Source organism: Falco biarmicus, chromosome 8 (genome assembly GCF_023638135.1).
Source record: "Falco biarmicus isolate bFalBia1 chromosome 8, bFalBia1.pri, whole genome shotgun sequence".
Classification (NCBI taxonomy): Eukaryota; Metazoa; Chordata; class Aves; order Falconiformes; family Falconidae; genus Falco; species Falco biarmicus.
The window spans coordinates 17,143,026-17,155,286 of record NC_079295.1 but is presented as its reverse complement, the minus strand read 5'-3'; the positions used below and the strand labels follow the sequence as shown (position 1 = coordinate 17,155,286).

The 12,261-nt window shown below is 39.3% G+C and overlaps 1 protein-coding gene across 8 annotated transcripts in view; it reads right to left on the bottom strand.

The window, feature by feature from the left end:
- PDE1A (phosphodiesterase 1A) overlaps positions 1–12,261 on the bottom strand; it is a 248,849-nt gene that overhangs the window by 19,184 nt on the left and 217,404 nt on the right. For 6 of the 8 annotated variants that reach the window (XM_056350220.1, XM_056350226.1, XM_056350222.1 and 3 more), the window contains 2 exons: positions 7,483–7,602; positions 3,933–7,160 (listed from right to left, as the gene is read on the bottom strand). In XM_056350220.1, the coding sequence (XP_056206195.1) occupies positions 7,526–7,602 (77 nt within the window). In that variant the 3' untranslated portion in view covers positions 3,933–7,160; positions 7,483–7,525. Of the gene's footprint in view, positions 1–3,246; positions 3,375–3,931; positions 7,161–7,482; positions 7,603–12,261 lie in introns of those variants that run through there. The other 2 variants (XR_008823670.1, XM_056350225.1) reach the window with 2 other exon arrangements.

Sequence of the window (12,261 nt, the reverse complement as noted above, 5' to 3'; positions counted from 1 at the left end):
TAGCAGCTGGCACCGTCCAGTGCAATGTTGCTCCTCAGTGCAGGGCTCCCTCTCCTCATTTTCTTTCTCTTACAGATTGAGACACAAGGCTTTTGATGAGGAACCTTACTCCTGCAGTACACAAAGCATCATCTATCCCCTAACCCTGGGGGCGCAATGTAAGGGCATATTTAAAACACGCTGTCCCTAAAACTCTCCTTTCTTCCTCTCCCACAGCATTCCACGTTGGTGCTCAGGCCCACATATGTTCTCTTTTTCTTTCCTTTTTTTTTCTTTTTTTTTTTTCTTTAGCAGCCTAGTGCAATGGTAAACTGCAGCAAGAGTTTCAGTTGTTCTGTTGGTCCCTGACACCTGCAATTACATTTGACCTTTTCATGCAGAGCATTACACTTGGCAACAAAGTGGATGCTAAATGACTCCCGTGCTTTGCTGTATTCTCTCCTTTATCCTCCAGTTAGGACAGCAGCACTTTGGGCAAATCTCAAGCCAGCTATTTGTGCACCCTCTACTAAACCTCAGGCCACTTGATAAGATGCTACTAATCTCCAATTACAGCAAAGTTGGCTGATGGAGTTTACACATGTTCAATGTCTGTATTTTTGCTATAGAGTTTTTTGAGTATTTTTTGTTTGGTCTGGTTTGTTTATTAAATAATCTGCGCTTTTCAGGGCAGAAAAAAACATTTTGTACTACTGCTAGGCCAAACACGCTCTGTTTCAATTTTGTAATGATTCATTTGCTTAGTATATACTGACCCTTAGTGGTAAGCTGAGATTTGAATTGCATTGCCAAGTCTCTAAATTTTGCTTTTCTCTTTGGTCCAACTGTTCAGAAAATGGCTAGAATATTTTCTGTACATCAGGATACTCTACCTATGTAAATAGCCCACATTGCCTTCAACAGACATAATAGGCATGTTAAAATAATGATGACAGGTGTTATTAGCTCTTCTGAAGGGAGGGCTTGGGAAGCAGGGGTGTCGAAAGGTTATTCCAAAATGCAAAACAAAAACGCTGGCATTGAGAAGCAATACTCTCCACATAATGAGAAACAAATAAGAACTCAGTATCTGGCACTAACGAACACCTCAAGCTAACTGTGGAATGAGTATTAATTAGGTTTCCAAAATAGCATCTTTCTGAAAAGCAGCTGAGGTGTAATATTGCTCCTTATTAATCAAAGCAATGGGACAATGTGAACTCTGCAAAAAATAAATGGTTTGCAGATGGCTGTGTGCATCTTTAATAACGACAGAAGAACAAAAGTTACAGCTTTAAATGCCAGAGAGCCTTTCTGCATCTTTTCCTTTTCAGAGAGCGATATTTGCAGTTTTCGAGGCAGTGAGGAAAGTGTGTTGGTTTCTTATTACATTTTCCCTGCAGCATAAATTCTGTTGATGTGCTTCCCTAATCATGCTAATTATACTGCCATATGTTGCTCTCATCTTTCTTTTTCTCTCCTAATGGGACATAGATTCTCTCTTTTGAATATGTCATTTGTTTATTACATTTATCAAGGGTTTTAACATTATATGGGACTTTTAATTGCTTTTTTAAACACTCAGCAGATTGAATATTAAAAACAGACATGAAGGTCAATTATAAATAATATTTAAATTGCTCATGCCATTTTCATTCTCTAATTTACTGGAAAGATCAGCTCTGCAGCCCTGCTCCTGTACCTACTATTTACTTGAGAACACACACATTTTCCCCAGAACTACTCTGGCTGCAGTTGCAGTTCTGCCCTGCCCCAAACTACCTTGTGACTAACAGAATAGGGGTCTTTCTCAGACAGGAACACTAAAATAAAGATGCCTCATGCATCATATCATAATGCTTGACATAAATATGCTGCCTTTCATTCCAATTGTGAACTACTAGAGTACGCCAAACAATAAACGTGAATGTTCATTTCTGACTGGTAAGAAATACAGTTCTCTGTCAAAGGAGAGAGGCCCCAAAGAAAAGGAAGCACAATGTCAATAAAATAATTTTAAATGGCTTAAAGTTGAGTAGTGCTTTGTGCCAAGACATTAGACCCTCAGAGTACCCTCCACTGCAGAAAAAAATCAGTAAACCAGCTGAATACAGAGAAAGCAAGAGACAACCAATGGCTATCTAATTGCGAAATTAACTCCTGGTATAATGACAGTGTCTCTCTTGGCTTTTATGGAATTGCATCATAGGTGCATTTGACCCTTTGGCTCATTGAATTTGGATGAGGATAATCATATCAGGCATATGCAAATAAATAGCAAATGATTTCATGATATTTGATGTTTGTTCATGGTATTATGATACAAGTCCCGAAGCCTAACTGTAATGAAAGTCCTGCCAGAAAGACTTTGCAGGAGTCCTCCTTAAAAGCATGAGTGTTGCTTTTAACAGCATCAGCAATAAGACCTATGTGATGATGACACAGGTTTAAACCTACAGTCCAAACAAATGTCAAAAACCTTCTATTTTTGTTCCAGCTCAAGGCCAGATTGTACCTACCATTTTGATTTTGACCACCTTACTTACGTAGAATTTTGTATTACTTCAGTTTTGTAATAGTTATCTATACAGGATGTTACAAATGCATGAACCTCATCATCTTTAAAGTTCATATATTATGTAACTTGTCAGAAAAGCATATTTGCTTCAGATATTATCTATCCAAACTCAGCTGATGGAAAATTATCCAACATTTCTCCACAAAATGTCTATGAACAAAGGACTTGCTTAAGCACAAGGGAAGTATTTTGCAGCCCAAAACAGTCAAAATCCCAGTTTTTGTAAGAGAATTTTCACATCTATAATTTTGTGGCTGTGACTTCCTTCTTTGTTCCCAGGGGACTACTTAGACATTCACAGTTTGATAAAACTTCTGAATGTTTGCCCTGGGACATGGAAAAGAGGCCTCTGGAGACCCCATTAAATAATTAAATGAACAGGAAAGTAAAATTATCCCAGGGAAGTGGCCTAAATGTTTCCACAGTGTGTTTGACAGAGGACACTTTCTTTTCCTCATAGTATTAAATGCCATTTCCACTCACTTTTCCATACTGGTTTAAAAAGATGTGATTTTTCAAAGAATGATTTAAAAGTGGATGCACCCCCCTCTGAGACAAAGCTTTGTCTGCTAAACTAAAATTAAAATCTCTTTGAGTTGCTTTTGAAGAATGTTAGTCATACATACTTTTCCTCTTTCTCACTTAATAGCTGTGTAGTATGTTAAAAATATAAATTTTAAGACACTTACCAGTGGGCATCTTGCTTTATCTGCTAATTTGAAGTTATCGCAGTAGTGGCTTGTTTCATTTCTGGCATCTAAACAACAGAAGAACATCCTCTGCACATGTAGCTGGGGTAGCATCTGGGAAAAAGGAGCTGCAAAGAATGTCACATAAAGTAGTTGTCTTGATTTTTTTCCCATCACGTACCTTGTCAGGATTTGCTACAGGTCTAGGTCAATGGAATTCTTTCCATTCACTTCCAGTCTGGGTAGGAAGGGGCCCTGTTTACTCCCTGGCTCCACTGAACACAGATGATCAAATTTACACCGTGCCATGGAGATGCCTCTGAAAGTCGTACTCTTCCTGAAAAACTGTTGCTAACATGAACAATCCCAGTGACTCCATCAATACCAACCTACGGTAAGAATTTTTTGGAGCAAAAAGAAGTTATATTGGTTATGGGTTTCTTCATAGAAGGGCCATTTTGGTAGTAAAGGCTAAGAAGGCAAGACTCATGTAAAGAAATTGTTTTCAAGAGTGCTGTGGGGATGCATGTGAGCTTGTACAGCAAACTGGCACAGTTATGGTAAAGTGCAGAGTCACAAGTGAATGAAAGGGTTGGAAACAACCATTTATGCTCCATCACAGTTCAAAGACAATCATATGCAAATGAGCAAACAAGCTTCAGGAAAGCAAATTTGCAACTAACACTCAGGAGCTTCACAATCCTTGCCCTCAAATCAAATTTATTTGGGAATATCATCATAGGAAATACGGACAAATACAGCAGAATAAAAACACACAGTTTTAGATTGCCTTGTTGAAAATTAAATAAAAAAATACTGGCTAGATCATAACTCATAACAATATTACGTAATATATCTGTCAGATATCTCAAGATAAAAATACAAAATAAAACTCTTGAGGGCTAATCTATAGCTACAGCTCCTCAGTGTGCTCAATGCAGGGGTACATGCCCATAATGCTGTGGGAGAGATGCACATACACACACCATTTCTTGTGGCCCCATGCAGTGTTTTGGTAGCGCAGCCTTACAGGTTTCAGGGATAAACTATTGTTCAGGGAGAGGCCTTCTCAAGAAGCCTTTCTGCCATCTGAACACAAATTTCACCCAAGGTCAAAGCCTTAACTAACATGTCTTGGCTATAACAGTATTCTCCACCAAAGAAAATTTCTCCTCATCCAAACAACACATTAAGCTTTGGGTCATATCCAGGTAAAATCTTGCTATGAATAAAGAAAGAAAGAAAGAAAGAGAATCAGCTGGCATTAAAGAAAAACTAAGGACTCTTCTTGTATTACAGTAACAACTACCACAGTGATTAAAACTGAATACAAATGAGCAAATAGGATTATTTATACACGAATCACATTTCTATATCAATGAAAGAATTCTGCAGGCAATGAGTGCCCTCCTGTGAGATCAGGATCTCCTAGTTTCTGCAGTGGCAGATCTTGGTGCCGGCTATGATAACAGGACACTGAGAGCTCCGAAGGATGCTCCGAGTATTCTGAAAAATCTGTTATAATTTCTGCTTGTATTTCCAGGAGAAAATTCTTGCAGAATATATAAATCACAATGGGATAGACACACAGAAAAAAAAGTCAAGCTCAGCTATGGTAAAAGTCTGAAATTGAAAATACAACAAAAACATTAAATTCTGATTGCTCCAGACTTTCAGTCTCAGTGAATCATAAATTACAATGTTGAAGAACACTCTGTAGCAAACAAATACCTAACTGGCCTAGTTTTTAAAGGTATCAGTCATCTTTTGTTCTTTTCAAATTTGGTGGGAACTGCAGATGCTCAACATATCTGAAATAAGGTCTGAAGTTCTCAGATCTTAAACAAGAATATTTTCCACTGCCGCAGCTTACCGCAATTTACAGTTAAAAAAATCTGATATGACCATTATGTTTCTTCTTTTGTCATAATGACAATAAGAAGCCAAAAGATGGTTTACATTTTATTATAAAGGAGGGAGAGAAAAAAAAAAAAAAAAAAAAAAAAAAAAAGAGTCCAACATTCCCAAAAAGGATGCAAAGGTGCACGGAGTGGTCCAGGCTATTAATGAATTGCTCAAACACTAGCAGAGAATATATAAAGTCTTGACTCTTAGCAAAAAATATCGATTGCATTATAACATATATGATACAATTTCATTCATTAACATTTCATTCATAAACTGCACTGTACAGGAATTTGTCCATGCTAAATACAAGCCCTGGACCAAATACACAAAACAATTTAAATGCACTTTTTACATCCTATATGCACAAACATTTCTTAAGTTAAAACTATGCACACTACATATGCATAGCGTGTATATGGCTTACATATTCAATGACAGGAATTCCACCTTTTGGCATGCCCTTATCCCAGGGCTCGGAGCTTGCACCATTCCCAGCTCAATTTCATTTGCTCCGCTGTCGGAAAAGAGACAGTCAGCAGGTATGAATGTGTAAGGGTCCCTCAGTCTAGGGTGACTGGTTTACGATTCCTTCTTCAGTCGGGACAAAGTGTGCCCTGGTTGAGGTTGAGCCTGATGCCTGTCGAGCTCTGGTGAGATCCCGCAGCAGCAGGCGAACAGCACACAGGTCTGTCTTCCACCAGCCTCTGCACAGCGGGGAGTGCCACCGCCCCCCTGAGTCCTCTTCAGAGCGGACCTCGGCTGATCATAAAGACTTTTTGGTCAGTGAGGTAATAACCACAGGGTCCAAAAAGGAGAACTGGGAGTGCAGTGACCCAAGCCACCCGAGCACCTACAACACCAAGGGGAGCACAGAACTTTCCTGGCACGTTCCAGCAGAGGGAAATGAGGTTGGCTGCAGCTGCGTGGGACGCCCAGGCAAGCCAGGAGGGGTCACATGCAGCTTGAAGGAAACAGAGATGAACATGGAGTCTCTTTCTGGGCACAGCACAGGCTGGAGGGCTCATTCTGAGGCTTCTTGCAGAGGTAACTGCCCGTGTGCTCTGTTTTCGCTGCCTCTCAGAGAAAGATGGTCTGGTGTTTTCTTTTAATGAAACAAATGCTAGCAAGTATTTTGCAGTATCCATGTTGTCACCTTTGCATTTGAGACAAAATATGATATAAGGCCTCAGTGTCACCTTCCAGTTCTGAGAAGCAACACAATATTTTGCTGAACAGAAGCAATTTTCATGTATTCTTGTCATTGTCTCTTCTACCCTACAAAACAGTAAGCACCAGCTTCATGGTAGGGCTGACACCATCGGTGATGTCTTCCAAAATACTACAGGACTGAGACCGTTTTAATCTTAAATACTGGATGCTAATTAATTAATTTTAAAGAGATATTTCAAATACTGATTTGTTAAACACCAGTTCTTTCCGTATGGCAGCCGCTGCAGTGGGGAAGAATCATCATCCACACAGGCTGGCTGGTGTAACTCCACAACTTCCCTGCACAGTCTACATATTTTTATTTCCAGATATTTGAAGGAAGCTAACAAGTAGGACTTTTATGTTGCATGCAGCATGGTTGCATGAACAAGTATTTATAACAACATTTCATTTTGACTTTCCATCTCCACTGGATGCCAGTAGCACTGCCACATAACAGCAATCCTGGGCAGACGATAAATGTCGTGTTTTCTCGTCTCACGGTTAACTGGAAATCTCTGGTGTCAGTGATGAAATAAAGTGAGGTCCAACTTTGGCTGAAAAAAATTATTTTGGCTAGTTTAAGAAAGCAGAATAGAAGAGGAAATAGCAACAACAAATACAACTGAAAACTTGCGAGTTGTTAAGTGCCTTGAGTTGCCAGCTCAGGGTTTTACATTTTACACTTTTGATCATTTTGTCCAATTACTCTCCACAGAAACAGGATGATACAAGAACAAGTTGACACATAACAGCCTCTGAGAGCACGGGGTAGGAACAGCTAGAGTTCTTTTCTCCTGCAACAGAGGTCAAATGAAAATTCATAAGCAACAGATTTTTAATACTACTACTTCCAGTATTTAATATACATCAATCAAGGATGTTCTATTGCATGATCATTTAGTCTGACATTAAGGATGCAGAGATGTGAAAGTATTGGTTTTGCCTTCTTTATATTGAATGGCTTTTATGGGGACATAGAAAGTGTGGTATACCATGTCCCCATTTCAAACCCTTGTAATAAACCCACAACTGGAGTAGAACAAAGAGGATAAGAATAGCACTGAGTCTTTATAGTATAAAACTCTCCACATAATAAGAAATAAGTGATAAAATTACCTGTCCTGCCTGCAGTGTCAGAAGCTTTTAAGAAATGGCAAATCTAGTTCTGTATCAGTGCTTCTTTTTGCTCAGTGGCTTTTACTAGATCTTCTGACTTCTTACAGTGTTTAGGCTCACCTAGAAGACAAACAAATGTGATTGGGAACCTGAGTGAGGATGTTAAACAAGAGAATCTGCACAGCCCTAGACAGACAGGAACTTTTTCCTCCTGACTTATTTAAGGTTAAAATGAGGTTTCAGTCACTGCTTGCTTTAATTGCTTTTTCACCAGGTAAGCATAGGATTGAATTAACTAATCATTATGGTTTATCCATTAGGCAAAAGATAGAATGAAAGCAATAGATCACAGCATGAAACAAAATTATGAAGACATTTATACCAGTAACTGTTAATAAAGTGGGTTCGGTTTAGGTTTATTTTATCTTCCAACTTACTGAAAGTCAAAATTCATCCTCTGCAGTGAAGTGCTGTTTAAATCCTCTTTAACGTAGGCTTTCAGAGTCAGCTTCTCTCAGATAATGAAAGATGCCAGTGTCAAGTTCCAAGAATTTAATTAATTCAATCAGATAGGAGGAGCAATGACACCAAGTGACACAAGCAGCTTTCAAACTAAGTATATACAACACGACTTTCAAACTGACAATCATAATATTAAGCTTGTGCTTAAACTATTCCTTCAGTAACTTTGAATGAGTACAGCTGAGGAAATTATAAACTGAGATAGTAGGCATGGGGACAATGCAGCAAACTTACAGTACCATTTACTAACTACATAGTAACTTCTCAGTTTTAACCAGTTGATTGAGTGATCCCACCAGCGATTAATAATGCTGAACTGAAAATATGATAAAAGAAAAGCACAGAAGTCTCAGAAGTGGAGAAGATAAGCTGGGAGAAGCATAAAAGTTATTAAAATCACAACAGAGGCAGGGAAAGATTTTTGAAAGCCAGAAAACAAAGGTACAAGCAGTTGACAAGTAAAGCAGATGATGACATATGATCTAAGACGCAAACTGAAAGACAGCAAGATAAAGTTGAAGGGGTTCACAGTTTACAAAAGAGAAAGGGAAAAGAGGAAAGGTAGCTCATGAGAATGAGAATAAGGAAAAAAGAAAATTAATAGCTATGAATTCACCATGACTTCATTGTAAGTAAGGAAGAAATGCTACTGATTTTACCCTTCTATCATTGCCAAGAACGGGTGCTGCCACTCTGCAACGAGGCCACCAGCAGATGGGCCGTATTCCCCCAGGCAGCATTCTTCATTGTCTCCCTTATTTTACATAAATTTAGTGTAGGTGGAATATAGACGACCAGTTCTCCAAAAGCTTTTAAAGTGTCAAAATTGGATTAACGTGAATTAAAACAACATCTCCAGATCTTTCAGCCTGCAGTTGTTTTTGGACAGCTTTAGCAAAACTTTTACTACTATCCATAAAAACAAAAAAGGGGGTGGCAACAGGTATGATTGTAAAACCTAATGATCTAAATATTAAAATTTTATACTTGATGTAAAATGGTTAGTGGAATTTTAGGAGTGGGATAGGAACGGTTTGTGGAGGCCTTAAAACAAAACCATTATGTTTAGTTTTCATAAAAACTAGACATTAATTTCTAAACCATATATAACTTTCTTCCTGTCACTGCATCAGGTATTTTATGTGATAAACTCTGCCTTACAAATGGTTGCTAATGGCTGTTATCTTATAATCCCGATCCTTTTGATAAAGACATCATTTGGTCTTTTAATATAAGTTCCCTCCATCCTCATCCCATGCACGAACATGGATGCCTTCCCTTAGTACCAGGATCCTGATGTACCGTTGCTCTCTTTAGCCACACTGCGTGCACAAGGGATGCTAGCGAACCAGGCACGCAGCCACCTGTGCCCACTTTGCACGGATCCAAAGGGTTCCACCCTCAGCTGAGCACCGCAGGGCCACCACCGCACTCAACAGTCACTAGCATTGCACGGCACGGATGACTGCTCGACGCCACCAGCGTGATTATAAATCAAACGGGCATGCTGTTGATGTGGGTCTGTCCACTGCTGTTTAACCCGGTTCTCCTCCAGGGCTTTGAGGTACTGCCTGCTGGTGACGCGGAACGCTTTGTACCATGTGGTGCGAGCGGGTAGTCCTCTACTGCCATACAAAAGTGAAGTTACTGATGATCTGTTTTATCACAGATTTATTATCTCCTTTACATTTTGATATTATGGATTAATGTGGCTATCATCATGAGTGAAAAGTTAAAAGTGTGCCAATTAGCATTTATAAATCATTGAAACAGGGAGTTGTTTAATTAAACATAAGCAGTTTTTAACATTAATGTTCTAATTAATAAATCACTCAGGAGAAAAGGAAAATAATCACTTAAAAGAAATCATGTTATAATAGTTCCACTTAATCTTGTAACATTCAATTAAATGAAAGTGAGATGATGGAAAGGACAAAGGTACAGTGGAGAAAAACGACTTTCAGTCCTAACCCGAGTCCTTGTAATAGCAACCCTGCGGCTCTCCCTCTGCACTGCCCAGGACCCAGGGCAGGGCTACTCCTGTCAGTAAAACACAATAGTCTAAGAGAACTAGACCTAGAAAAAGATGTGATATGAGGAGAGGAAAACAGGCCTTCTTTCTTTTTTTAATGGGGAGCCCCCTCACCATAGTACATCCAAATATTCGGTGACAGTTCCCAAGAAAGCAGGTAGATCATCTCCCTGTATTCCCCATCACTGTTACAATTCAATTGCTTACTCACAGAGAACCCAACTGAGTTTTCTGCTTTTTATAAAGGACAGAACAATGACAGCTAACATATGAAAATTTAATCTGAATAACTTTATTGCTTTTTTTCTTACTTTCTATCTCATTCTCCCAGCCCCAGCACCCACAGGTGCTTAATTCTCTCTCCTGGGAGTGAGCAAGCACTCTGGACATCGCTTTAGCTTTCTACCACCCATCCTCAGTATGGAAAGCACAGAGGTAGAAAAATCTCACACAGAGAGTGCAAATAATGTCCTGGTAGATGTATAGTGCTGCTTAGAATACTCAAATAACTCTAACTTGGGAATCAGGTTAAAAAATGTAAGGTCGTGTGTACGCTACCTTCTGCTTGCTTGCAGTGACATTCCACTGAAAACCTCTGACCTTGGCTGAAAGAGTCCTGTCTGATCCGCTGGACATCAACAGAGGTGCAAAAGTGACACGTGGGGATGCTACCCATGCTGTCTCTCCCTTCTGAGCCAAGTGCTACTGCATCATACACAACACACTCACCCTTGACCATCCCAAACATCACTTACACAGAGAAAAAGGAGGGGGCAGTGAGAAGAGAAAATAGACTGCTGTGCTCTTAGTAGTTATGAGGCTTCTACACACACTGCAGCAATGAAAACTCTTGCAAAAACACTAATATCGAGTATCTACATTTAGACAACAACAATGGCAGTTAAGGATTCCCTCCATTTAGAAAGATATTAAATCATTTCACCACGGTGAAAGAGAAATGTGAAACATTTTGGCCTAAGTTTTCCCTTTGGTATTGAATATTGCAGACTAGACTAATACTAAACTCCTGCATTGCCTTTCTTTTCAGTTATCTTTAACATGGTGGCACAATCTCTGCAGAAGTACTTAAAGCTACTGCTGAAACCCATTATTAATTCATTTTTTCTCAAAGAACCAACCTGAGCCTCACCACGTGTTATTAGAAAGTCTGCTGCCCCAACCCCTGCGCGCTACAGTGATGTAAATACCTGCAGTATACTTTTTTTTTAATTGGCAGGCACAGAAAAAGCCCGTATGTCATTTATTTATATCATCTATGACATAGTTGAGAAATTAATATTAGGTCTCCTCTGTGGTTTATTAGAAGCATGAAGTTCTGTGAAAGGGTCAGTGCTGACTTAAAGGATTATAGTATTTAAAAAACATACAGATTTCTCACTATATAGTAATGGGGCTGGTCTGTCCTTAGGAAAGAAAGTTTTAAGAATATGATTACATATCCCTCTGTAAATAATTTCAAAAGTCCAGAAAATATTCAAAATATTTTTCTATGACATTTAAATATTGGGAAAATAGGGAAAAATGCAAGAATGAAATGTCATTAAAGTATAAATCAAGCTATTTAATAACATAAAATCAGAATGTAAATGATATTCTGATGACCAATAAACCCCTACAATGGAAGAAGGTTCAATGGAGATGGGCAAGGGCGATGTGCCCACCAAGCTCAGGAGATGATGCAAGGGGTGACTGACTAGAGCTTTTGCAAAGGAAGCTGACGGTCTCAACACAAAGGGGAGAGGGGGGTGGCCTTAGGTTTAGATAAGCACTGATAGTGGAGTGGATCCACTATATCACAGACACGGGGATTGACCAGTGGTTTCTCCTTGCATTCCTCGGAAGAATGTGACTGCCTCCCCGGTTAGCCAGGCCAGCAAAGAGGGAGTGAATATGTGGTTCAGCCAAATACAGAGTATAAAAACTAAACAGCTAGCAAAAGAATTTTGAAGAGAGCAGTGGGCTTGAGCTGGCTTCAACCCGTGTATGCCTTACCGGTGACTGGGGACACCCAGTGTCATGATGGTGAGCATATTCTGGACACTGGTAATGGGACTCGCATCAGCATTGTGACTGAGCTGTGTATTGCTATTGCTCTATTTTGCTAAGTGTAACTTACATTTGTAGGGTGCTTTCAGTATATTTTGTATCACTCTGCTAAATCAGAAATCCCATGTAACATTAACTACCTTCATATAGGTAAACGT